The 27968-nt window shown below is 45.1% G+C and overlaps 1 protein-coding gene across 2 annotated transcripts in view; it reads right to left on the reverse strand.

Annotated features, from left to right (window-relative positions):
- xpnpep1 (X-prolyl aminopeptidase (aminopeptidase P) 1, soluble) overlaps positions 1 to 27968 on the reverse strand; it is a 157571-nt gene that overhangs the window by 77348 nt on the left and 52255 nt on the right. For both annotated transcript variants that reach the window (XM_056279643.1, XM_056279642.1), the window contains exon 4: positions 7443 to 7547. In XM_056279643.1, the coding sequence (XP_056135618.1) occupies positions 7443 to 7547 (105 nt within the window). The remainder of the gene's footprint in view (positions 1 to 7442; positions 7548 to 27968) is intronic.

Here is a 27968-nt window from a genome sequence, read left to right on the forward strand (position 1 = left end):
CTGATGCTACCATTTTGTCGTTATTGTTCTGCAAAGGTTTTGGTTGATATTGACTTGCTGTTCCTTCTTGATGCACTATTTCCATTGCACTATTTTAATATTTGGATATGAGCACTAATGTTCTAATGGCTAATACTATCCATTATATTATTTGGTATTGTATTCTACGAAAGGAAGTGAGACGTTGTAGGGTAATGTTATGCAGCCAACAGCTCCCCCTGGGGGCACTGATTGATGTATACTTGCCCTGTGTAACATGCCTCAGTTGCGTTATGGGCACAGCCGGTGAATACGTGTTATTAAGCGACACAGCCCGACTCTGTCTGTTATTTATATGCACCTACACTTGCAACAGGTATCGGTACTGCTAACAATCGCGGGACCACAGGCCATAGAATTATTTAACACGTTCGTGTTTGAAAACCGGGTGATAGTGAAAAGTTGGATGCAGTGCTTGGTAAATTTGACGCTCACTGTTCTCCAAAGAAGAACAAGACGTACGAGAGAGATGTGTTTCGGTCTCGTACGCAGCATCAGCATGAGCCCGTGATAGCGTTCTAATGGACTTGCGGCTAAAAGCGCAGTCATGCAACTTCGCGACGCTGAGAGACCAGATCGTTTTGGGCGTGGAGGACAAAAAGGTCAGAGAAAGGCTACTACGGGAAACGGAGCTGACGCTGGAGGCAGCCATCAAGATCTGCCAGGCAAGTGAGCTGTCCCAAAAGAAAGTGAAAACGTTCAGCGAGATGGCGGCAGCCATTACTGCACACATGGGCGACAGTGCAGCGGCAGGCAGTTGGTGCGATGTCGTGTCAGAGGAGACGGCGTTCGCAGACCTGGCCTGCACAGCGGACGGAGGACGTGATGGTTGACTGAAAGTGATGCGGCTCGCAGCACAAGCAAAGACAGTGCCCAGCCTTTGGTAAGCGCTGCTGAAATTGCCAAGGGATGAAACACTTTGCTAAACAGTGCTTCTTTAAAAGGAAAGAGGGGAAGAAAGGAAGATCTGTAAACTTAGTGGAGGATCCTGACCTCAGTGACATGTTTTTTTTTTGGCGTTGTGAATTGTGTCAATGAACCAAAAAATAAGCCAGAAAAAAAAAGTCACTAGAGAAGATAAATGGATAGCCCCACTGCTAATAAATGGGACTGTAGTCACTATAAGATTAGACACTGGGGCAAAAGCAAATCTCATAAGCATGTCAGATATCAAAGAAATAAAAAATAAGGCACAGATAAGGAGGAAAACGTCTGGACTGAAAGACTACAATGGGCAGCGAATCAAGTGTTTAGGCACATGCAAGCTGAGTGTCACAGTGAAAGGAAAAGTGCATCACCTACTCTTCTTTATTGTGAATGAAGGACGTGAATTACTTCTGGGTGATAAATCCTGTGACGAGTTGGGGCTGGTGAAAAGAGCGTATCACATCAGCACACCTGTGAACACACCTAATGACGCTGTTGACTCAATAGCACAGAATTCTGCAGATGTTTTCAGGGGTTTTGGTGCACTGCCCTAAACATATAAAATCCAGCTGAAAGAAGGCGCACAGCCCATTGTGCATGCTGCACGCAGAGTTCCGGCACCACTGAGAGACTGCCTAAAGAAAGAGCTGGATAGAATGACCATGTTGGGTGTGATTAAAAAGGTTGAGGAGCCTACAGACTGGGTCAACTCGATGGTAGTCACAAAGAAAAAGAATGGAGAGTTGAGAATATGCATGGACCCGAAAGATCTGAATGAGAACCTGAAACGTAAGCACTATCAAATACCCACACGGGAAGAAACCATCAGTGAAATGGCAGGTGCCCGTTACTTCACGAAGCTCGACGCATCACAAGGCTTCTGGCAGCTAAAACTGGACGAAAGCAGCACCAAGTACTGTACCTTTAACACGCCCTTTGGCAGATATTGCTTTCTCAGACTGCCTTTTGGAATAAAGTCAGCCCCTGAAATATTTCACCAAGCAATGGAGCAGATCATCGAGGGCTTGGATGGAGTTCGAGTCTACATCAATGACATCATCATATGGAGCACCACTGCCCAAGAGCACAATGAAAGGCTGAGCAGAGTGATGGACCACATACGAAAGCATGGACTGAAACTCAACAAGAGTAAATGCGAGTTTGGAGTTCAGGAAATCCTTTTCCTCGGAGATAAGCTCTCGGCTCAAGGCGTACAGCCCGACCAAGAAAAAATAAATGCAACACAGAACATGCCAAGGCCCACGGACAAGACAGGTGTGCTACGCATCACGGGGATGGTCAACTTTGTAAGTAAATTCATTCCCAATTTTACTGCAAAAACATCATGCATCCGTGAGCTCTTACACAAGGACGGTTAGTTTAAATGCACAGACAAACATGACCATGAGCGGCAAAAGCTAAGAAAAACACTGACCACTGCACCTGCATTGACATTTTATGACCACACAGAGGATGAGTGTCGACTGATGCCTTGGCGCAGTTCTCCTACAGACTGAGGGCGAGCATTGGAAGCCAGTGGCTTATGCATCCACAGCCATGACAAAATCTGAATTCCGATACGTCCAGATCGAAAAAGAATGCTTGGGACTGACTTATGGCTTAGAGCAGTCTCACAGCTATGTATATGGACTGCCATATTTCACCGTAGCGACAGATCATTGGCTGTTGGTCGCTATCATCAAGAAGAATCTAAATGAGATGTCTCCACGGATTCAACGCTTGATGATGAAGTTGCAGAGGTACAACTTTGAACTAGTTTACGCTCCACAGCACCTACAGGCAACGGTGTGAGTATAACAGATGAGGATATTCAATGCCATGTGAACATGGTGTTTGCTGTGCTGCCTGTGTCAGACGCAAAGTCAAGGCAGATAGCGGAGGCAACAGCAAAGGACACAGAGCTGCAGCGTGTAATTGGAAACATGGATGAGGGATGGCCAGTGGGTTCATGTCCACAGTTTTACCATGTCAGAAGTGAACTTAGTATTGTGGATGGAATGTTGCTAAAAAAGGGCAGGATTGGCACAAGCTTTGAGAATGGACATGCTACACAGGATACATGAAGGCCACCTTGGCATTGAAAAGTGCAAAAGGAGACTGAGAGAGTCAGTCTTCTGGCCCAGAATTAACAAAGACATTGAAATAACGGTAAACAAATGTGACACATGCCAGAAACATAGAAACAAGCAGAGCAAAGAGCCCATGGTGGTAGCTGAAGTGCCAACAGTACCATGGCACAAAATGAGAATGGACTTGTTTCACCTCAGAGATAAAGACTATTTAGTGGTAACTGACTACTATTCAAACTTTGCTGAAATGGCATTATTAGCAAATATGTCATCAACCTGTGTCATAGCACATGTAAGATCAATCTTCGCCAGGCATGGCATTCCACACACCGTGGTGAGTGAAAACGGCCCATGCTTTAGGTGTAGAGAATGTGGCAGAGGTTTGCAGAGCAATATAATTTCCCGCATGTTGAATGGGCAAGCTGAAAAGTCCACATTCTCAAGCAACTCCTAAAGAAAGCAGCTGACAGTGACTCGGATCCGTATTTGGCTCTACTCAGTTACAGAGCATCACCTCTCCAGTGTGGCCTATCACCTGCTGAGCTGCTGATGAAGAGGAAGCTCCGCACTACCCTGCCGAGTCACCCAAACAACGAATTAAGACAAAAGAAACCCTCAAAGCTGGAATACAAGCTGCGGCAGCAGAAAATGAGGCAAAAGTCATTCTACAACATAACAGCCAAGCATCTTCCTCCACTGTCCAGCAATGACACAGTCGGGATTGAGGATGCTGATGGATGGAAGACAAAAGCGACGGTTCTGCAAGAGGTAGCTCCACAATCGTTCACAGTGAGAACTGAGGACGGACAAATCCTCAAACGCAATCGTCGCAGTCTGTTAAAGACTCCACCAGAGAGTGGCAGTGAGCTCAGTGAAGTCCACAGTTAATCTCAGTCCATCTACACACCTCCTATGTGACACTGACACCAACAACACAAACACTCCAAGTGAACCTGGGTGAGAAGGTCCAAAAGCGAAATCAGAAAGCCTGATAGACTGAACTTATGAATACAAGGAAAGCAAGCAAATCTAAAAAACAAAAAGAAAAAGAAAAAATGTGAAGAATTGTATATTGGTCAATGTTGTTAGAATTGTACATTGGTCAATGTTGTTAATGTGAAGAATTACATATAGAGGGTATGCATTGACGTCACTTTCCCACTGGAACATGCCCCTTCAGTCGCAGTGAGCGGCAAAACATCCCACAACATGGCTGCTTCTAGTAGGGGAAACAGTGAAACCGGGATTATAACGCAAGATTATCTGCTTAAGGAAGCTGGACTTGATAGTGACCCGTACAGTTTACCAAATAACCAGTGGTCCATGGACATTAACATTTGGCCACAAATCGAGTTTCCTGATATTTATATGTACTTGAGTTCTACACCAGGGAAATACACAAAGCAAAGCCTCAAGGTATACATAAGTCTTGATGCTTGGTCGTACTTCAATGCGGGATTTGTTGGCGAAATCAAAGTGACAAGGACACCGATGGACATTCTAGTTGTATGTGGACAGGTTTGTACAAATATTTATTTTATTTTATTAAGTTACAACTGTGAAAACTGTAACGTTAAGCCAACCATTCTCCCCTTTGTTTGTAGAACACAAGGACGTTTTTTAAAAAAATATGTTGACAAAAACTTATGAAAGATGCTAAATATTTAATTGATGAGTAGTCAATACAGTATATGACTTCATGATTTTACCATTTAACGTTACCCAAAAATCGAACATAGCCTAACGTTAGCCTACCCGACACAAAATGGGAACCGCAAATCCATGATTCGGTGCCTGGATTCCAGTTGTTTCTGTGAATTGCAGCGATCCATTTTTTTCTTGTTACCTTATCTTTCTTGTGAAATCTATTAGTGTAGTCTATCGCACAACAGTGCTTTCCCATTTCCCAGAACTGCCGGTCTGCATGGGCTAGCAGTTAGCTTAGCCTGCCCTGCTTATGTGTCCTGTCAGACCACCCTTGGAGTTTTCTTTTCGGGTGCAGCTCCAGGTAGGGCGGTGGTCCCTAGGCCCACCAGACGCAGCAGAACAGGCTCTCCCAGCCGATCCATCGCCAGCTCTCCCAGCCAGACACCTTCAACACACCTTCCTGCACTCCACACGATGACACCAAAACACTGTCAATGCTAGGTGAGGCCTCTGCCAGACAACCCTTGGTGTTATCAGAACTGGCAGTCTGCATGGGCTAGCAGTTAGCTTAGCCTGTCCCACTTACGTGTCCTGTCAGACCACCATTGGAGTTTTCTGTTCGGGTGCAGCTTCGGGCAGGGCCATGGTCCCTGGGCCCACAGGACGCAACAGACCAAGCTCTCCCAGCTGATCCAGTACCAGCTCTCCCAGCCATCAAACAAAGACACAAACTTAGACGCAGACGTGGACAAAGACACTGCATGGATGATACTAGGTGAGGCCACCGCAAATGTAGGTTTGAGCCACCATCTTCCCACACCGGTACAGGGTGAGGCTGCTGCAAACGTGAATTTGCGCCACCATCTCCCCACGCACACGGCGGTGCAGTGGTTAGCACAGTCCTCACAACAAGAAGGTCCTGGGTTCGAGCCCTGGGGTAGTCCAACCTTGGGGGTCGTCCTCTGTGTGGCATTTGCATGTTCTCCCCGTGTCTGCGTGGGTTTCCTCCGGGGGCTCCGGTTTCCTCCCACAGTCCAAAGACATGTAGGTCAGGCGAATTGCCTGTATTAATTCATCCCTAGGTATGAATGTGTGTGTGTGTGTGTGTGTGTAATTCAGCCCTGTGTGATGGCCTGGCGGCCTGTCCAGGGTGTCTCCCCGCCTGCCGCCCAATGACTGCTGGGATAGGCGCCAGCATCCCTGTGACCCTGGCAGCAGGATAAGCAGTTCGGATAATGGATGGATCTTCCCACACTGGAAGCCATCCCAACTATGGACTGTCCCAGCTGCTACCGTCAGGCAAGCGGTACCGATGCCTCAAAGCCCAGACCAGTAGGCTCCGGAACAGCTTTTTCCATCAAGCCACCAGGCTTTTGAACAAAGAACATTAAAGACACTAAGCCTGTTGCCAGACGGACTGGAACTGACCTATGGTCTTCAGCGGATCATCAGTTTACACACACACACACACACACACACACACACACACACACACACAGATGTAGCCTGGCATACACAAACACATACAAATGTGCACACAACTACAAACACATATGCACTTTTATTAAGGCAGAGCCTACATACACACAGCACCTTACATACACCACACACTATTTATCATTATTACTGCTTTTTTGTTTTGTTATTTTAATGCTATTGTTGTTGCAGCGTTGAGGAGCCGAAACACAATAATTTTACTCTCTTGTACTTATATAATGAGACGTAACAATAAAGGATCTTGAATCTTGGAGTCAGGTTACACAATACCAACTGACATCTTTACCATGTTTGTAGCCGCTCTCCATAAAACTGTTGTTGAATTTTTGACCTGGAAAAAAAACTAAAACATGACAACATGGTACTGCATATGTTGGACAGGTAATCTACCAATTCTACAATTACTATTACAATAGAGGTGGCACTGTGGCGCAGTGATTAACACGGTCGCCTCACAGCAATAAGGTTCTGGGTTCAAGCCCCGGGACAGTCCATCCTTGTGGGTCAGATGGGTCGTCCTCTGTGTGGAGTTTGTATGTTCTCCCCGTGTCTGCATGGGTTTCCTCCGGGTGCTCCGGTTTCCTCCCACAGTCCATGTAGGTCAGGTGAATCAGCCATACTGAATTGCCCCTAGGTATGAATGTGTGTGTGTGTGTGTGTGTGTGTGTGTGTGTGTGTGTGTGTGTGTGAGAGAGAGAGAGAGAGTCTGTTGGCCCTGATGGCCTGGCGGCCTGTCCAGGGTGTTCTCCCTGCCTGCCGCCCAATGACTGCTGGGATAGGCTCCAGCATCCCCGCGACCCAGACAGCAGGATAAGCAGTTCGGATAATGGATGGAATGGAATATTACAATAGAACAGTGTTCCCACATAGTTTGGCGTAATTCATATTATGCTAGATTGCCTTTGTTAGCTTTGGTCCATAGATGCCATTTTTAAAAGGGTGGGAACTGTTTACTGATGAGCTAATGGCACACAAACGTCAATGACTGCTTTGCCTTGTTTGTACTTCTCGCTACCAGAGGATGGAACAGATCAGGGAAACCCCATATTTCAGTTTTATAAAAAGGAATCACCTAACTGATTGCAATTACCGGTCAATGTTTGTTAAAATGTTGTTTTTTTTGTTGTTTTTTTTTAATCACATCAGTAAGTGATGGAAGACACAAACATTTACTTCCAATTATAGACGTACTCTAAAATGCACTGGAGGATGAATTGATTGCAACAGAAAGCTGGGCCTTACCCATTTTCATCAGTGTCCAGTTGCTGTCCATCTGCTGGCTAGCCTGGAGGAAGTAGCGTCCATCTGTCCACATGGCAGCATGATGCTCTGTAACTATGGCTGTGCCTGTGGAAGAGAAGAAATCACAACATACACATGCAACATATTTGTCAGCATATGCTGCTTTGGATTGCTGATGAGGCCCTGATCATGGCTAACCATCCCTGGGTAGCTTAGTGGGTAAATTGGAGGACTATAGTGTACACTCATACACCCACGTTAATGGTTCAAGTAACATTTCAAGGAAATATTTACAATATTTCCCTTTGGGGATTGATTAAATTTATTTAATCCCAGTTGGAACTTTGATAAAATACGATGAGCTATTTTATATGTCAGATAAATACACTAGAGTCCAAACACTGTTCAAAGGGTTCAAAGCCCAGGTGGTGAGGCAGGGGATGGGTGTGGGGGCCTATACCCCCCTCATGCAGTGGCCGGAGAAACAAAATGTAATAAGATTTAGAATGGGATGTATTATATAAAGTTAATCCCCCCCACACGATAACAGGGGTTTGTTCCAGGGTCTAGTTAGATTGATGCCATCAACAATCTACTTGTTTGTTGTTTCATGCACGATGCTGGATGTAGGGAGTTGTTACATGCTTCTTGAGATTACACGTTCTGAGCTTGGCAAACATGTCTGTCATTTGTTCGTGTATTCATTATATCCTACAAAAACATGGTGTAAGAAGTACTTGAATTGGTGTTCATGGATTTATATTAGCTGAGTGGGTAGGCTATGTCAAGATTGGACTTGAGTCGTTCTGAAGCTGAGTCAACAAGCAGTGTAACAGGTGTGCATCACTTGCTAACAGCTAGCATGGCAGCTAAAATTCCACCTCCCTCATCAATGAGTTTCACAGGACTGGAGCACCAATTGGGTCATAATCCGGGCTGAATATGAAGACTATGCCCTCGTTACAGGTATGGCTGAAAGGGACAAGAAAATTCAGGCTGCAACTCTGAGGAATGTGATGGTAAGTGAATGCAGACATATTCACCGTCACAACCTGAACCTCTCCGAGCAGGATCAAGGGGTTGCCGCAGCGATACTGAATGTGTTGGAAAAGTATTTCAAACCTGCGAAGAACGTGATATATGAAAGGTGCGTGTTTGGGAGCTGCAAACAAGAGGAAGGCGAATCCATAGACAATTTTGTGACCAGACAGAGAAAAGGCAGCAACCTGTCAGTATGGACAGCAAAGGGATGAGATGATTTGTGACAAAATTGTACTGGGTGTTGCAAATGAGAGCACAAGGCACAGATTGTTGAGAGAAAAGGAACTCACGTTAATCGCTGCTTTTGAGATGTATCGCACAGCGGAACAGACTGGCATTAGAATGAGAGCAATGGAAATAGTAAGTCCCCACCCCCACATGGTTCACACCGTCGCTAAGCAACAATCCAGGCATAACCAAGTGAGGCAGAGTAATTCACCCAAATCTGTAGATGCAGACTATGCATGTAAATACTGTAGCAACTCACATTCAAGGGGCAGAGAACACTGCCCAGAATTTGGGAAATGATGCAAATCATGTGGAAGCAAAAGAAGACCCATTCATTCATTCTTTCATCTTCAGCTGCTTCTCCGGGTAGGGTCGCGGTGGCAGTAAGCTAAGTAGGGCACTCCAGACGTCACTCTCCTCATCAACGTCCCCCCAGCTCCTCCTGGGAGATCCCAAGGCGTTCCCAGGCCAGATTGGACATGTAGTCCCTCCAGCGAGTTCTGAGTCTACCCCGGGGTCTCCTCCCAGTTGGCCGTGCCTGGTAAACCTCCAAAGGTTTACCAAAGGTCTGATTAGGATGCCCAGGAGGCATCCTTATTAGATGCCCGAACCACCTCAACTGGCTCCTTTCGACGCGAAGGAGCAGCAGCTCTAATCCGAGCTCCCTCCAGATGTCCGAACCCCTCACCCTATCTCTAAGGCTGAGCCCAGACACGCTACGGAGGAAACTCATTTTAGCCACTTGTGTCCACGATCTCACCCTTTCGGTCACTACCCAAAGCTCATGATGATAGGTGAGGGTAGGAGTCAAGACTGACTGGTAAATTGAGAGCTTTGCCTTCCGGCTCAGCTCTCTCTTCACCACAACGTCCTCATTACTGCTGATGCTGCACCAATCCCCCTGTCAATCTCCCGCTCCATCCTACCCTCACTCGTGAACAAGACCTCGAGATACTTGAACTCCTTCACTTGAGGCAATAATTCATCCCCAACCCGGAGGGAGCAATCCACCATTTTCTGGTAGAGAACCATAGCCTCTGACTTGGAGGTGCTGAATCTCATCCCAGCCATTTCACACTCAGCTGCAAACCGCCCCAGTTAAAAAAGACCTACTGATGGAAAAATACACTGCATGAAAAATATGGCAGCGAATTCAGAGCAAAACAGTGATGAGGACATATGCATGCATGAATCAATCGGTGCAGTACAAGCTAAAGGGAAGAAGTGGTTTGTAACATTACGATTTCACAACACGCCACAACAATGTCAGTTGGACTCTGGGGCCACTTGTAATGTAATGAGCCTCAAGGATAAGAAAAGTCTGGCACTCAATGCACCACTCCACAAGATCCTCTTCTGTCGGGCTCTACCTGTGAACGCCTGGGTCTCATGCACTTCACAATCCCTGATGATGTACATAAAGTGGAACATGCACAACCCAGAGCCCTAACCAAGGAACAGCTGGTCAACAGATGCAGTGATGTGTTCAACTCACCTGTGGAATCCATACCAGGGGAAGTCAATTTTGATCTGGATCCCAGTATTCCTGCAGTTCAGTGTGCTCCTCGCAACGTACCCATCACAATGAACCCAGCTGTTAGAGCCCAGCTGGACAAGTACAAGGCTGAAGGCCACATTGCACCCATCATAGAACCAACCGACTGGATCAGCAACATGGTAATCGTGAAAAAGCCGGAAAAGCTGAGACTATGCATTGATCCTAAGTTACTGAACAAGGCCCTAAAGCATTCTCACTACATTATGCCTACTCTGGAAGATGTCTTGTGCAAACTACCAAAGGCATGAGTCTTCTCCTTGGTGGATGCCAGAGACTGAGAAAGATACTTGGTGTGTCATCTGGAAAGAGGAAGGAAGACAAAGAGACTCTGTGGTGGAATGAAAAAGTACAGCAAATTATACAGAGGAAGACATTGGCAAAGAAGAGGGATAGCCAGAGTGATGAAAGTAGACAGGGTGTAAAGAGAAGAGAGAGATGGCAAAGGCAAAAGTGTATGGTGAGTTGTATGAGAGGTTAGACACTAAGGAAGGTGAAAATGACTTGTACCAATTGGCTAGACAGAGGGACTGAGCAGGGAATGATGTGCAGCAGGTAAAGGCGATCAAGGCTAGAGACGGAGATGTGCTGACAAGCGAGGAGAGTGTGTTGAGAAGGTGGAAGGAGTACTTTTAGGGGCTGATGACTGATTAATGAAGAAAATGAGAGCAAGAGAAGGTTGGATGTTGTGAGGATAGTGAATCAGGAAGTGTGGTGGATTAGCAAGGAGGAGGTGAGGGCAGCTATGTAGAGGATAAAAAGTGGAAATGCAGGTGGTCCAGATGACATACCTGTGGAGGCATGGAGGTGTTTAAGAGAGATGGCAGTGGAGTTTCTAACTAGATTATTTAACACAATCTTAGAAAGTTAGAGGTTGGCTGAGGAGTGGAGAAGAAACATACTGGTAATGATTTTGAAGAAAAATTTAAAACATGCTTGAAATGCTTGAATTTGTCCCTACCACTTATTTGAAATTGCAATTTGTTAAGAGTTTTCTGGCAAATTGCTTATGGCAATAATTCATCTGAAACACCACTAGTTATATGGGACGGTCCCGATTTCAAGCTATGCATCCAAGTCTCCCAAGAAACCTCTGAAATATACAGGTATGTTCCAGATTCAGCAAGTTATCCTCTCAAAATATCCAGTTTTCATTACAACTTGAGAAAAATTTAAAACAGTCCAACTGACATATTGAACTAGAAATCACACCAAAGAAAACTAACACCCCATGTTGCTAATTAGTTGACAGAGGTGTCAATCTGAATTTGCTGTCTGGTTGTCATAACATTGACTCCTTCTCTGAGGCACCAGGTCAGGAGGAGAATACTACAGTTGGTTGTGGGGTCTGGGATTGCCAATTACAAGAATAGATCAATAACAGAGATGTCACTTACAGTGAGGACACTGGGGACATGTCACCACAACTTTCTGAAATGCCCAAATTTGTCGCCACACTTACTTCAAAAGATACATTTGTTAAAAATGTTCTAAAAACTTGATCACTGCAAGATTTCGTTTGAAATGGCAGTAGTTATAGGGTGACCAGACATCTTGGTTTGACTGGGACTGTCCGTTATCTGGGCCCTGTAATATTCTGTTTTCAGGTCTGCCACATTCTAGTACTAAAAGTCTTCAGATGGTTCAGAATGCTGCTGCTAGAATCCTAACTAAAACTAGGAAATTTGACCATATTACACCAATTCTTGCCTCCCTTCATTGGCTTCCTATCCATGTTAAGATCAGAATGCAAGGTGCTTCTGCTGACTTATAAAATACTAAATGAGCTTGCCCCATCTTACCTGTCTGATCTCCTTAAACCGTACATTCAATTTTGAGCTCTTTGCTCTCAAAATACAGGGCTCCTGTGTGTACCCAAAGTTAAAAAGAAGTTAGCTGGTAGCTGGTGGCAGGGCCTTTTCCTATCGGGCCCTGTTCTTGTGGAATAACCTGCCTGCTGCCATCAGACAATCAGTCTGTTGAGTCCTTTAAATCCAAACTTAAAACTCATCTTTTTGCTTTAGCTTACAATTAGTTGCCTTTAAGCTGAGCGAATCACAACCTGTACTGCATGGCCAGTCAGTTCCTGTCTCAATTAATTTACCAACCACTGTTCTGCCGACGAGTTTATAGCATATAGATTATGACTAATTGATGACTCAATTGATTATGACTAATGACTATTGCAAACTGTTCTCTTCTCACATCTTTTCTCTCTCTCTGAATAATGTCTTCTCCTTTCTCTTTTTCTGTGTATGAATGGTGTGATGTGAGTGTCTCTTGTGTGCACATGCAGTCTTGTGTGCACATGCACTCCTCCCAGGTCTCCGTGGTGACGGTGGTCGCCACCTGGACGCTGCTTGGCATTCCCCTCATCATATTTTTCTTTTTTTTTTCTTTTTCTTATATATATATATTTTACATGGTGATGCTGGTCACATGGCTTGGGTCCTGGGCTATACCGGTGGCGTCTGGACTGCCTGGCGTCTGGACACTGCCTGGCGTCCTGCATATCATATTCTTCATAAATTTTATAATTCCATTATAATTCTGTTTATTCTTTTTCAATGTTGTATTTTGTAAATTGTGTAAATGCAACGTCCACTGCATGGTCTGTCATGGGAGAAAGATCCTTCCTCTGTTGCTCGCCCTAAGATTTCTTCCTATTTTTTCTCCCTGTTAAAGGTTTTTTTTTTAGGGAGTTGTTCCTTCTCCGATGAGAGGGTCTAAGGACAGGATGTTGTGTTGCTGTAAAGCCCACTAAGGCAAATTTGTTATTTTTTTGTGATATTGGGCTATACAAATAAAACTGACTTGACTTGACTTGACCCTGTTATCTGCCATTCTGAAGAAAAGTGCCTTTTCAATAAAGACTTTTGGATTAAATCAAGTTAGATGCATGTTGCAGTAATGAACAATCTTTGAAACAACATGTTAGGCCAAGCAAATTATAACTAATCTTCATAGCCTGTCCTGTGTTTCATCATAGTATTCACCTAATGGATTGCCATTCAACATAATTGAAGACTATTGTAAACAATAAGTACACCCTACTTATGATTATCCACCCCCCCCCGATACATTTTGTCATCATTTCCTCTTTACCATAGCCCTGCAGATGTGTTTTGCTATGTACAATGCCCTGAAAAAGTATTTACCCCTCCCTGGTTTCCTCTATTTTTGCATGTTAGTCACACTTAACCCGAGTAAACCCAAAATTCATCCATCCATTATCCAAGCCGCTTATCCCAATCAGGGGCCGCGGAATGCTGGAGCCTATCCCAACAGTCATTGGGCAACAGGCGGGGAGACACCCTGGACAGGCCACCAGGCCATCACAGACAGTTTATAAATAATTTTATTTAAGGAAAAAGGTTATCCAACATCAACTGACCCTGTGTGAAAAATTAATCGCCCCCTCAGCTACTCAATCAACCAATTAACCACATTTAATTGATCACTGGCTTAAATTAGAGCAGACATGTCCAGACTTGATTACCACCAGCCCCGCTGAATTGAAACATGACTTATGCGAAGTAGGCTATAGGTGAAGTAGGCTAAAGGTCTCAAAAAGCAACACAATATGACACGGTCAAAAGAAATTCAAGGAGAGATGAGTGAAAGTAAGTTGCCATGCAGTTTGGAAAGTGTCACAAAGTCACTTCTAAGGCTCTGGGACTCAATCAAACAGCAGTTACAGAAATTGTCTCCAAACGGAGAAAACTTGGAACGGTGGTGAATCTTCCCAGGAGTCACGTCCCACTAAAAAAACTCCAAGGATGCAGTGATAACTCATCCAGGAAATCACAAAAAACCCAGGACAACATCTAAAGAACTGCAGGCCTCTCTAGCCTCAGCAAGGTCTGGTTCATAATTCGATAATAAGAATGAGACTGGGCAAAAATGATATTCATGGGACAGTTGCAAGATGCAAACTACTGCTAACAGAGAAACATTGGTGTTCATCTTACTTTGCAAAAAAGTACATTGATGACCCCCCCAAGCCTTTTGGGATAATGTTCTGTTTGACAGACGAGTCAAAAGTGTAACTTTTTAGAAGACACTGGTCCCGTTAAGCAGACATTGTAGGATCAATTTCCACTTGCATTCTAATGTATGTTTAAGATCATGTGTCCTGTAATGAACCTGATCCTGGATCAGCTCACACTTCTAGCTTTTAATGTAGTTGTTGCTGTTGTATGAGCTGTACTTTCAAGCAATGTACAGCTGCTTTGTTATGGGGCCAAAAACAAAGGCTGTCTCACATAGGTAATAATAGCGTACAAGGGGTGTCCAGGTAGCGTAGCGGTCTATTCCGTTGCCTACCAACACGGGGATCGTCAGTTCAAATCCCCGTGTTACCCCCAGCTTGGTCGGATGTCCCTACAGACACAAATGGCTGTGTCTGCGGATGAGAAGCCAGATGTGGGTATGTGTCCTGGTTGCTGCACTAGCGCCTCTTCTGGTCGATCAGGGCACCTGTTCAGGGGGAGGGGGAAATGGGGGGAAATAGCGTGACCCTCCCACGCGCTACGTCCCCCTGGTGAAACTCCTCACTGTCAGGTGAAAAGAAACGGCTGGCGACTCCACGTCTCTGAGAAAGCATGCGGTAGTCTGCAGCCCTCCCTGGATCGGCGGAGGGGGTGGACCAGCGACCGGGATGGCTCGGAGGAGTGGGGTAATTGGCCAGATACAATTGGGGAGAAAAATGGGGGGGTGGGTAATAGTGTACAACATCTGCTGCTCATCTTCTTAGCACAAGTGTACACCCACCTTACACATAGTTTCTTTTAGCAAATCAAATCCTTCTGTGTTGAAGTTTTCATTGATTTTTCAGATGTAAAGTGTACATTTTCAGTCCAACAATCTATAATTACAGTCATATCTAACAAGCATAATCCGTGCCGGAGTGGGACTCATTTTCAGCCCGGAAATTCAGTGACAAAGCCCAGCCCCCCAGCTCCACACGCATGGTCAAAACACTGTATATCAGCCACTCTGAAATATATATAGTGGGGTTTTTTTTCGGAAATGGTGTTGATAATAAAAGTGCTCAACAAATGAGGAGAGGAAAATTAAGAATATTTAGATGTAGGAAGAAAAAAAACTTTAATACATAGCAGCACAAGCCTGTTTCATGTGTCACGCACTCATCAGCTGCCAAGTTGGCGAAAACCAAGTTGGTTTGAGCCAATTGGCAGCTGATGAAAAATTTAAAAACATAAAAAAATGTAAATTTTAAAACCTAATAAACATTCAACCCAAAATCCAGCTCCATTATATTAAATAGCATTTATAGTATGTATATACTTAAATGAAATTAAGAGTAATGAAAGATTTAAACCTAAAAAATACACCTGTTCAACCCTAAAACAAGAGTAATCAGGTCAGCAGTATACTGGTATCTGCAACCTTGCTGATTACACCATCACTGAAACTATCTATCTATCGAGATACCGATGCATGAATGAGAGGGAGGACAGTGGAATGGTCGGGATGCAAGGAGTTGAGGTGACGAAGGCATATGAGTTTAAATACTTGGGGTCAACTGTCCTAAGTAATGGGGAGTTCAGTAGAGAGGTGAAGAAGAGAGTGCAGGTAGGGTGGAGAAGAGTGTCAGGAGTGATTTGTGACAGAAGGGTACCAGCAAGAGTTAAAGGGAAGGTTTACAGGATGGTTGTGAGACCAGCTATGTTATATGGTTTGGAGACAGTGGCACTGACGAAAAGACAGGAGGCGGAGCTGGAGGTGGCAGAGTTGAAGATGCTAAGTGTCAGGGTCTGTCATGTATCAGTTTCCCGTTTTATTTTGAGAGTCTTGTCTCTGTGTTCACGTCCTATTCCCCATGTGATTGCCTGTCCCCGCCCTTATGTGTTTCACCTGTGCCTCGTTATCCCGTCCCTCCTGTGTGTATTTAACCAGTGCTCCCCTGTGTGTCAGTGCCAGATTGTCTTGTCTCCTAGAGCAGCATTCCAGCGTTTCATGTAAGAGGGTTTCCCTGTGTCTGACTGTTCCGTTCCTGGTTTCCGAGTCTCTGTCTCCTGTTTTGGTACCATCGCCTGTTTGTTAGTCCGCCTGGTTCTTGAAGTCTTCTGCCTGCCGATTTTGTACCTCTGCCTGTCTGATTGCCTTTCTGGATTTTGACCCTTGGACCGAATTAAAGACCCGGTGAACTGGTTACTGTCTGCCTGCCTGCATTTGTGTCTGCCAGTCTCTGTGTTCACGACAGAACAATCTGGCCACAATGGACACAGCAGAGCAGGACTCCGTGCTCACTAGCCTTGAAGTGCAGGAGCGCCGATTCCGACAACAGGAGGAGAAGATTAAACAGGTGCATCGGGCTGTGGCAGAAGCTTCCCAGTGCAGTGAAGCGGTGTGCGGCACAGTTACCGCTCAACTCAACTACGTCATCGGGCAGCTTCAAGCCATGGGCTCAGTCACTCACCCCTCTCAGTCAGCTGAAACTCCTGCGCCTCCCTCATCGTCAGCTCCGGCACCAGAACCGCATCTGGCTCCTGCTCCTCCCTCAGAAGTCAGACCCGTCCGGCTCTCCAGTCCGGAAAGATTATCTGGGTAATCTGATGACTGCTGCCCCTTCCTCTCTCAGTGCGAGCTCCATTTTGAGTTCCAGCCCGCCGCCTTCCCCTCGTATCGAGCCAAAATAGCCTTCATTATTGCCTACCTATCGGGGAGAGCCAGGGCGTGGGCCACCGCGGAATGGAGCCAGCGGTCTGCAGTATGTAACTCTCTTTCTCTCTTCACCGACACATTTAAACACATGTTTCACTCTACTCTTCCCGCTAGGGAAGCTGCTAGAGCTCTACACTCCCTGAGACAAGGAAGACGCTCTGTGATGGACTATGCCATAGAGTTCCGCACGCTAGCCGCCGACAGCAGTTGGAATCAACCTGCCTTGATGGATGCCTTCTTTAATGGACTCTCCAAGACCCTGAAGGATTATCTCACTCCTCTGGACCTGCCTGTGGAGCTGGATGCCCTCGTCAACGTAGCCTCCTGCATCGACATAAGACTGAGGGACAGAGAGGTCGCCCCATCAGGGAACCTGACCAGCTCGGCACCCCTCCCCAAGCTTCGGTCTCCATCAGCAGCTCACCTCCCAACGCTGTTCCGGAGCCAATGGAGGTTGGGCGTACCCGCCTCACCCCAGCCGAACGTCACCGTCGGATGATGAAGGGTCGGTGCATATACTGTGCCCAGCTGGGTCATTTCATCGCCTCCTGCCCTCTACGTGGTTCCCTACCTGCTCCACCCTCTAGACCCCTGGTGAGTGTTACCGCTCTTAAAAATAAGACTCAGAGACAATTAACAAAGGTGAAACTAACCGCTGCCTCTTCTACTCTGAACTGTTCAGCATTAGTTGATTCAGGTGCAGATACTAACCTGATGAATTTTAGTATAGCCCAGAGCCTAGGCGCCTCGGATGAGCCGCTGCCTACACCCCTTCTTGCCACAGCTCTTGACGGCAGGCTTATTGCCACCGTTACTCATCAGACCTCACCCGTCCAGATGAGCCTCCCCGACGGACATGTGGAAAACCTCCGTTTTCACCTGTACAACTCTGAGATGCATCCCCTGATCCTTGGGTACCCCTGGCTGATTCAGCACAACCCACACATCAACTGGGCTCCCGGTCATGTAATTGGGTGGGGAAAAAACTGCTACCAAGACTGTTTCCAGGACATAGCCTCTAACCTCTTCAGTAAGACACAGTCAAAGGACTCTCCTGACCTGACTGGTGTCCCAGCCTGTTACCATGACTTACAAGAAGTTTTCAGTAAGAGCAGGGCTGTTTCCCTTCCTCCTCATCGTGAATATGACTGTGCTATCAACCTCCTCCCTGGTGCACCCATTCCCAAGGGTCGGTTGTACTCTCTGTCCGCAGCCGACAGAAAAGCTATGGAGGACTACATCAATGACTCCCTCGCAGCAGGACTAATTCGGCCATCATCCTCTCCAGCTGGAGCAGGGTTCTTCTTCGTTGAGAAGAAAGACAAGAGTCTAAGACCATGCGTAGACTATTCCCCACTCAACAACATTAGAACCAAGAACCGTTACCCCCTCCCACTAATTTCTTCTGTCTTTGACATCCTCAAGGGCGCCAAGGTATTCACTAAATTGGATTTGCGGAATGCATATCACCTCATACGCATCCGGGAGGGGGATGAATGGAAAACGGCTTTCAATACGCCCATTGGCCACTACGAGTACTTGGTCATGCCCTTTGGATTGACTAACGCCCCCGCAGTTTTCCAAGCCCTAGTGAACGATGTCCTGAGGGACCTCCTGAATCAAAATGTTTTTGTATTTCTTGATGATATCCTTATTTTTTCCCCCGACGAAGAGTACGGGAAGTTTTGAAAAGACTGTTAAAGAATGAACTGTTTTCCAAAGCAGAAAAGTGTGAATTCCACAGGAAACAAGTGAATTTTCTGGGGTACGTGATCGCCCACGATCACTTGGAAATGGACCCAGAAAAAGTCCAGGCTGTGGCAGAGTGGCCGACCCCCACCTCCTGAAAGGAGGTACAACATTTCCTTGGCTTCGCAAACTTCTATCACAAGTTCATTAGAAACTTTAGCTCAGTGGCCGCCCCTTCAAGTGCCTTAACCTCCCCCAAGGTTTCGTTTCAGTGGTCTCAATCCTCTGAGGATGCGTTCCAGCGCCTGAAGAAGCTCTTCACCACAGCTCCGGTCCTCACCCTGCCCTCAGCCAATCAACAGTTCATCGTGGAAGTGGATGCCTCCGGCTCTGGAGTGGGGGCCGTCTTGTCCCAGAGATTGGGTACGGATAATAAGATCCACCCCTGTGCTTTTCTTTCTCGGAGATTATCTCAGGTGGAGAGAAACTACTCTGTGGGGGACCGGGAGCTGTTGGCTGTAAAAGTGGCGCTGGAAGAGTGGAGGCACTGGCTAGAGGGGGCGGCCCAACCATTCCTCATGTGGACAGACCACCGGAATCTGGAATACCTCAAGGGTGCCAAGAGGCTCAATGCCCGCCAAGCCAGGTGGGGACTTTTCTTTTCCCGGTTTAATTTCACTCTGTCATATCGTCCAGGAAGCAAGAACACAAAGCCAGACGCCTTGTCACCCATTCATGCACCCGAAACAGACTCCTCAGATCCAGAACCCATCCTCCCTGAAACCTGCATCGTGGGAGCCTTCACCTGGAGTGTGGAAGGCAAGGTAATAGAGGCTCTCAGGGCAATTCCAGCACCCCCTGAGACCCCCATGAACAGGTTGTTTGTTCCCCCTTCCCTCCGGGGGGAGGTTATTAAGTGGGCTCATGAGGACAAGCTCTCCTGTCATCTGGCATCCGCCGAACCCTATTCAGAGTGCTGGAGCGGTTCTGGTGGGCTAACGTTAAGGATGACGTGTCAGAGTATGTCGCTGCCTGTCCTGTCTGTTCCCAGCAGGAAAGCTCCAATGCCCCACCAGCTGGGCTCCTTCACCCTCTGCCCGTGCCACATCGCCCCTGGTCAGACCTCTCAGTGGACTTTGTCACTGGCCTCCCTCCATCCGAAGGTAACACAGTCATCCTCACTGTCGTTGACAGATTTTCCAAAATGGTTAAATTCATCCCCACACCCAAACTACCATCTGCCAAACAAACCGCCGAACTCTTGCTCCAGAACATTTTCAGAACCTTTGGATTTTCCAGGAACATTCTGTCTGATCGGGGGCTGCAGTTCGTGGCTCAATTCTGGGAGGCCTTCTGCCAGCTGGTGGGGGCCACTAGAAGCCTCTCCTCTGGATACCATCCCCAGACCAATGGCCAGATGGAAAGGCTGAACCAAGATTTGGAGACCGGTCTTCGCTGTCTCTCCTCAGATAACCCCTCATCGTGGTCCAGGATGCCGCTGTGGGTCGAATACGCCCACAACACCCTTCCCTCTGCCTCAACCGGTCTCACCCCCTTCCAGGTGGTGTTTGGCTATCAGCCTCCCCTCTTCGCAGCCCTGGAAAGAGAGGTCAAAGTCCCCGCTGCTGCCGTTATGGTCCGCCAGTGTCGAGGCATGTGGTCTCGCACCCGCCGGACTCTTCTGCAGACCTCTGCCGCCTACAAGAAAGTGGCTGACCGCCGTCGCCGCCCAGCCCCAGCATACCGCCCCAGACAAAGTGTGGCTCCACCAAAGACCTGCCCATCCACTATCCATCCCGCAAGTTAGCACCTAGGTACATTGGCCCATATCCAATCTCAAAAATCATTAATGACTCTGCTGTCAAATTTAAGCTTCCCAGGACCACCCGCATACACTCCACCTTCCACATCAGCCGGATCAAACCAGTCAAGGAGAGCCCACTCATCCCTGCTGCCAAGCCCCCACCCCCCCCCCCGTCTCATTGATGGGGAGACTGTCTACACTGTCAGGAAACTGCTGGATGTTCGGTGGCGGGGCCGGGGCCTGCAGTATCTGGTGGACTGGGAGGGCTACGGGCTGGAGGAACGCTCATGGGTCCCCTCCCGGGACATCATGGACCCTCGCCTCATTGCCGAGTTCCACCGCCGCAATCCTCAGGGTCCTGGGCCGCCAGGAGTGGGCCGTTAGGGGGAGGTACTCTCAGGGTCTGTCATGTGTCAGTTTCCCGTTTTATTTTGATAGTCTTGTCTCTGTGTTCACGTCCTGTTCCCCATGTGATTGCCTGTCCCCGCCCTTATGTGTTTCACCTGTGCCTCGTTATCCCGTCCCTCCTGTGTGTATTTAACCAGTGCTCCCCTGTGTGTCAGTGCCAGATTGTCTTGTCTCCTAGAGCAGCATTCCAGCGTTTCATGTAAGAGAGTTTCCCCATGTCTGACTGTTTCGTTCCTGGTTTCCGAGTCTCTGTCTCCTGTTTTGGTACTGTCGCCTGTTTGTTAGTCCGCCTGGTTCTTGAAGTCTTCTGCCTGCCGATTTTGTACCTCTGCCTATCTGATTGCCTTTCTGGATTTTGACCCTTGGACCAAATTAAAGACCCTGTGAACTGGTTACTGTCTGCCTGCCTGCATTTGTGTCCGCCAGTCTCTGTGTTCACGACACTAAGATTTTCACTGGGAGTGACGAAGAAGGACAGGATTAGGAATGATTATATTAGAGGGACCGCTCAAGTTGGACGTTTTGGAGACAAAGCAAGAGAGGCAAGATTGAGATGGTTTGGACATATGTGGAGGAGAGATGCTGGGTATATTGGGAGAAGGATGCTGAATATGGAGCTGCCAGGAAAGAGGAAAAGAGGAAGGCCAAAGAGGATGTTTATGGATGTTGTGAGGGAGGACATGCAGGTGGCTGGTGTGACAGAGGAAGACGCAGAAGACAGGAAAAAATGGAAATGGATGATCCGCTGTGGCGACCCCTAACGGGAGCAACCAAAAGTAGTAGTATCTATCTATCAAGAAATAATTTCTACATAGCTTCAACCAATAAATAATATAGTTGCCGTTTGCCAAAAAGTCTTAGAATGGCACTCCTTTACCCTCTGTTTGTTGCAAGCCTAACATGAATCATAAATTTCCCCCATAAACTTTGTGTCCAGATGAACTGATTCAACATTCTGGGATAAATTTCATCATCATTCCCATTAATACCTTCCAATCACAAACTTGTTTTACTAAACATGATGTAGCTTTGGCTCATTTAGATGCATCCTTCTCCAGCGCCTTTTTTTCCCCCATTAATTCTTGCTTTCTCTGCTCCACTTTCTTTTCTTCAGCCCACCTTGACGCTAACAACAAGTGACCTTACCTCTCACTCACCGGCTCACCGGGATTCCTTCCAGTTCTCCCTATTAGCCACATTGAAGAATAGACAATTTGTATTTAAATTAAATGAAAATACATATTGTAAGCTTTGTATACTCCATTTATTTATTTTCTGCTGCAACTCTTGTTTTTTTAAATTTGGAATCACATGTTAACAGCATATTTACATTATCATCTTTAGTTAGATACTTTATAAAGTGATCCATCTTTTCTGCTTTTTAGAGTAATTATAGAACACTAAAATAGAACACGGGGTGTTTTTCCATTTGAGATAAAAGAATAAAAGAAAGAAAAAACATACTTACATAAACACATTTAAACAAAAGGACGTTTTGGGGAAATATATCTAGCATCCTCAAAATATATTTAGTATCCTCAAGCCTCAATGAGAAGGTGAGTCTTTCCGTCACAAAAAAAAAACATACATGATATCATACTAGTCCTCTATAGATGGGGTGTCTGGCTTAAGCCATTTCTTTGTAATTGCTTTTCTAGCAGCTACACTCAATATTCCAAATAAGTAACTTGTATTAATGTTTGTGGGTGTTGTATGTAACATACCAAAGAGGAGTTCATCCCATTTAGAAGTAATTTTTGTCCCAAATATAGTTACTAATCGACTCCCGTATTTGTGTGTCTGTGTGGGAGTCTATAAACGGCCAAACTAAAGCACTTGGGGCCTTGATTCTTTTTGGAGTTTATCGGGGATGATCAGGGGCACCTATAAAAAATAGCAGAACATTAAAATTATGCATAATATGCGGAATATGCATAAAATATGTGGAATCCCTTCAGAATCCTGAGCAGCTCAACAAGACGGCGGGCTCTGGCTACGTCACGCCTCGGCTCTTTCCGCCGTTCGCACAAACCTCGCGTTCTTGCTGGATGGCGGGCGGAGACAACGAGCAGCGTTGGAAATAGAAAGCGTCCGTGAAATAAGCCACAACGTCAGAGTCGCATTTGCATGGGTCGCGCACGGGCGTATATGGCGGCTGTCACGTGAAGTGAACTCAATAAAGTTTTCTGTTTTTCAATGTAAATCAGCGCGTGCGGGCGGTTCGGGTTTTGGCGGGTCTGACGAACAATAAAGTTGTCCGCTGTTGCGCGCGTGCAAGTGTCCGAGTGTCTTATCTGATGAATCAGATTTAAAGGCCCAAACATACTCGGGCGGAAAGCACGCGGAGCGGACTCCACGAGGAATGTCCGCAGTCATTTGGGCTTCCATAGTCGAGCGCACTTCCGCGTTGTAGTTTCCTGTAAAACCGTCCGTGAAACACTACATTACCCACAATGCTTGCGTGTTGTTTACACTCTTCTGTCATGGCGTCCGACACTGACGACAAGGAAGAGATGATCTTGCCTGCTGGCTCTACAAGAACATAAACTGAAGAGACGGTGGTATGTATCCTCTCTGTGACGTGTCGTACAGGTGTGGGTACTTTCGCACCTTCTACTCATATATTTTCGGAATGTGTGTGTGTGTGTGTGTTAGTGTAGATAGCGGGACCGAAAACTAAAGCATTTATGATCCTAATTTCTTTTGGAGGTGGTAGGTATTGTTCCAGAGAGGACCAGAAAAATAAAAATATAATTATAATAATTATGCAAAAATATGCATTTTCTAAAAATGGCTAAAAACCACTTTTCTCGGCATTTCAGATGATTCTGAGCATTTGGGGGGAGGGAGTTGGAGTGGGGGGGGGGTTAGGGGCAGGGGGAAGGCGGTTAGCTGGCAGGATGAAGAGGAGGGAGATTTAGATGGGTGAATAGCTAATAAACGTCATGATCACCGCAACCTGGTTGCGGGTCACTTACTAGTTCTTTATAAATCTTACACCAAAAGGTATTTACTTTTGGGCAGGCCCAAAACAAGTAGTAGTGATTGGCTTCCTGGGAGCTACAATTTCTCCTGCAGCTGGAAGAGCCTGAGTGGTGAGATGCCTGAACTAAGACTTTTCCAGCCAAACACTCTCCATGAGGTTGAGCTTGTTATCCTCAATTGAGATTCACAATACTTTGTCCGAACTTCCTCTGGAGTGGAACTGTAAGTTTCCCTTTCCCATTTTTTTTATGTAGGTGGTACTTGCTATCTTAATCTCCTGAAGCCCCCTGTATAGCCTAGAGATTATTTTAAGCCTGTAATCCATCCTATAGGCACTAACAAAAACTATCAGTAAATTATTTTCAAATGCCTTTTGACTCTCTAACATAAAATCATTAATGTGATGGCGTACCTGAAGAAATCTATAAAAGTCACTACTACTCAACCCATGTAGTCTTTTCAATGTCTCAAAGTTGCTCAGCATCCCCCAATTAAAAAAGTATGAGGAGAGGCCCTGATTAGCCCATCCTTTATAACCTGCACTAATTTGTTTGGGGTAAAGTCAAGGTCACGAGAGCACCATCTCAGAATTCTTATCTCTTCAAACCAGCCATTCTTAGTGATAGTATTTGGCAATGTTAAGGCCATAATAGAGGCCTTAATATTGGAAGTCAATGTTTTTACTCGTGATTTGTTTCATTATTTTGTTACTGTGTTAATGGTAAATGATTATGTTTGTGCTACCATTCCTTGTAGCACCAGGGGTGTAAGATAGGATTTAAATATAGGACTATTAGGGGCTGGAAATATACTTGAAGAGACACAATGCAGAGTATTAAGGGAACTGCTTATAATGTAAATGGTCTGGGAAATCCAATTAAGAGGAACACAGTTTTGTCAAAATTAAATAGGGAGGGAGTAGAATAAGCTCTCCTACAAGAGACCCATTTAACAATACCGGAACACAAAAAACCTAAGAGATGGCGATTTAATCAATATTCATCTTCCTGTAGTCAAGATTCTAAGACAGGGGTAGCAACTCTAATTTCTAGTAAATTAAACGTTGAGTAAACATATGAAAAGAAAGCTACTGAGGGGGAGATTTGTACTGGTCCGGGGATACCTGCAAGGTGTTTTAGTTACTTTCTGAATGTTTGTCCCTCCGGGATCTGAATGGAAAATTTACAAACAAATCTTTGAATTACTAATCTCGGAGGCCCAGGGTATAATAATTTAGACTTCACCAGACCCTAGATACATCGAAACCTCACTATACTGGACAGAAACAAACTACAAAAAACATAAAATTAATGATGGGGGAGCTGGGACTCTCAGACATATGGAGGGATATGAATCCGACAAAGAGACTTTACCTTTTTTTCTCACCCGCATTCTGTCTACTGTTGACTTGGCTATTTCTTTATGTTACAAAGAGATGTATATAGTAGGGTGATAAATTGCAATATTGGGACCATGGACTTGTCAGATCATACCCCAATATCTATGGATGTTAACATTAGGTTCTGAAAAGAAGAGCACTATCTGGAGGTTAAACACAGGGATTCTAAATCATGAGGCAGCAAATAAGGATGGATTTAAAAGACTACTTTGATCAAAATGACAAGGGGGAAATGTCACCACTGGTTCTTTGCGATGCGTGTAAAGCTGTTCTTAGGGGGAAGATTATAGGCTATTGTTCTAATTTAAAAAAGCAGAGAAAAGATAAATTGGACCAGTTACAAACAGAATTAAAAAAAATTAGAAAACATGCATAAAAAGACACTGAATCAAGGTATAAAAATAGAAATAGGCAGGACAAAGAATGAATTAAATGAAATCTACTCAAATGACATTAAAAAAGCTGTTCTTTCTCAAGCAAAGACACTATGAAGCGGGAGGAAAATCAGCTAAACTACTCGCTTATAAACTAAAAGAGCAACAAGACGAAAGTGGAATTTATAAAATAAAGGACCCTACAACAAATTCCATACACTGTAAATTAAAATATATACAACAATCATTTTATAAAAATCTATATACACAGCCCCAAATAGATGAAATGGAGATGGAAGCCTTTTTAGATCCGCTAAAACTACCTGAAGTGAGGGATGAAAAAATAACCTTCTAATTAGCAAAATTATGGATTAAGAAATCAAAAAGGCAATATCAAATTTAAAACCCAATAAGGGAGCAGGACCACATTGTTTTCCATTGGAGTGGTACAAGGAAATGAAAGATCTGTTGATCCCTACAATGAAGGTCACATACTATAACCATGTGCTCAAAACTGGTATAACGCCTCCATCTTGGAGAGAAGCAGTGAACTCCTTGATACCAAAGGAGGGTAAAGATAAACTTGAATGTGGAAGCTATTGGCCGATAAGTGTTCTGAACCAAGATTATAAGATTTCACCCACATGCTGGTAGAAAGAATTGAAATAATTCTCCCCCAAATAATAAGTCTAGATCAGACAGGTTTTATTCAGAAAAGGCAGACACAAGACAACATCCACCAAACGTTACATGTAATTGAACATACAGCTAAAAATAAACTCCAGGCAGTACTATTGAGACTTGATGCAGAAAAAGTGTTTGATCGGGTCAAGTCCATTACTGTTTTCAATATTTATTGAAGCATTAAGCCAGGGGATCATTCAGGACAAAAATATTACAGGTATAAAAATGCTAGGTCAAGAACATAACATTTCTCTATTTGCAGATGACATTTTAATTTACTTCTCAAACCCAGAGAGCTCAATTTTGAAATTATTGTCACTCTTAGATAACTTTGGTTCTGTCTCAGGTTATAAATTGAATATTCCAAAGACTCAGATATTAAGTTTCTATTAAAGCCCTAGCCAGATCATAAACTCTAAAATCCAGCTAAATTGGGAGGTGGATTACATGAGATATCTAGGAGTAAACATCCCAAAAGAATTAACAAAGTTGTATGGCTTAAACTTTGATCTGTTAAGTTTTAAAATAAAGGACATAAAAAGATGGACTCTAATTCCAATATTAAGTTTTGAGTCACGAATAGACTCAGTAAAAATGAATATCAGCTGTTCCAAAAGGGAAGTCGGATTTTTCAGAACAGTCAGCGGTATCCCCCCCTCTGCCATGTTCGCTGTTGCATCATCTGCCATGTTGTATACCACTGTGCCATCCTCATAAAACACTCAGTCTCGCCAGGAACGAGGTCTGGAATCTTCTTTTTCTTTTTTAAGCACGGCTTTTGCTTCTGCGTATTCCGTCCGCCTCCTCAGCAAGTCCGAAGCCTAGTCAAGGTCCAAATATAACCTTTTTCCTTACAAATCAAATCATTTTTTTTCTGCCAAGCTCTTTTAAGCACGTCCTTCTTCATTCTGTAGCTTGAAAACTTGACCACAATTGATCTTGGTGGGGCTTCAGTTGGCAGTTTCGCAGCGAGCGACCGGTGCGCGCTCTCAATATTTAGTGCTGTAGAAGAGGTGAGTTCCAAACCTTTCATTAATAAATTTTCCACGAAGGTAGTCATTGTTGTCATGCTTTCTTCAACTCCTTCTTTTACTCCATATATTCTGACACTGTCGAGTCATGAACGCCCCTCTAAATCAGTCATTTTGCCTCAATTTGCATATGGAGCTTCACCCGCTCTGACAAAACAGCCTCCAATGATTGGATTCCGATCTCAGCCCTGTTGATTCGCTCCTCCAATTCATCATCCTTTTGTACGTTTTATTAATATCATCTCTTACCTCATTTAATTGGTGAATGCAATCGTTTCTGAATTCACATAGTTCTTTCAGAATCAAACCCAGATTAGCATCGCAGTTTGGCTCAAAGTTCGAGACAGGCTGAATGTCGTCCTCTGTATTGCTACTAGCTTGTGAAAGTGTATCCCCCTCTTCTTCCTTGTGTTCTTTACCTTGTGCAATACATTTCTTCCCCTTTTTAGGCATTTTCATTTGCCCGCTGTATCTACACTTGCTTTAACACATTTCTGAGAAAAATCGAGTTATATCGGGCAACTTTTAAATCTTACTGTCGGGAACCTATCGCTCTATGCTGCCATCACCTAGCCAGCTAGGGGAAGTAGACCCTCCGTTTTTTTTTTATTAATCAAGGCTTTGTACACTCACCGGCC

Source organism: Lampris incognitus, chromosome 5 (assembly GCF_029633865.1).
Source record: "Lampris incognitus isolate fLamInc1 chromosome 5, fLamInc1.hap2, whole genome shotgun sequence".
NCBI classification, from domain to species: domain Eukaryota; kingdom Metazoa; phylum Chordata; class Actinopteri; order Lampriformes; family Lampridae; genus Lampris; species Lampris incognitus.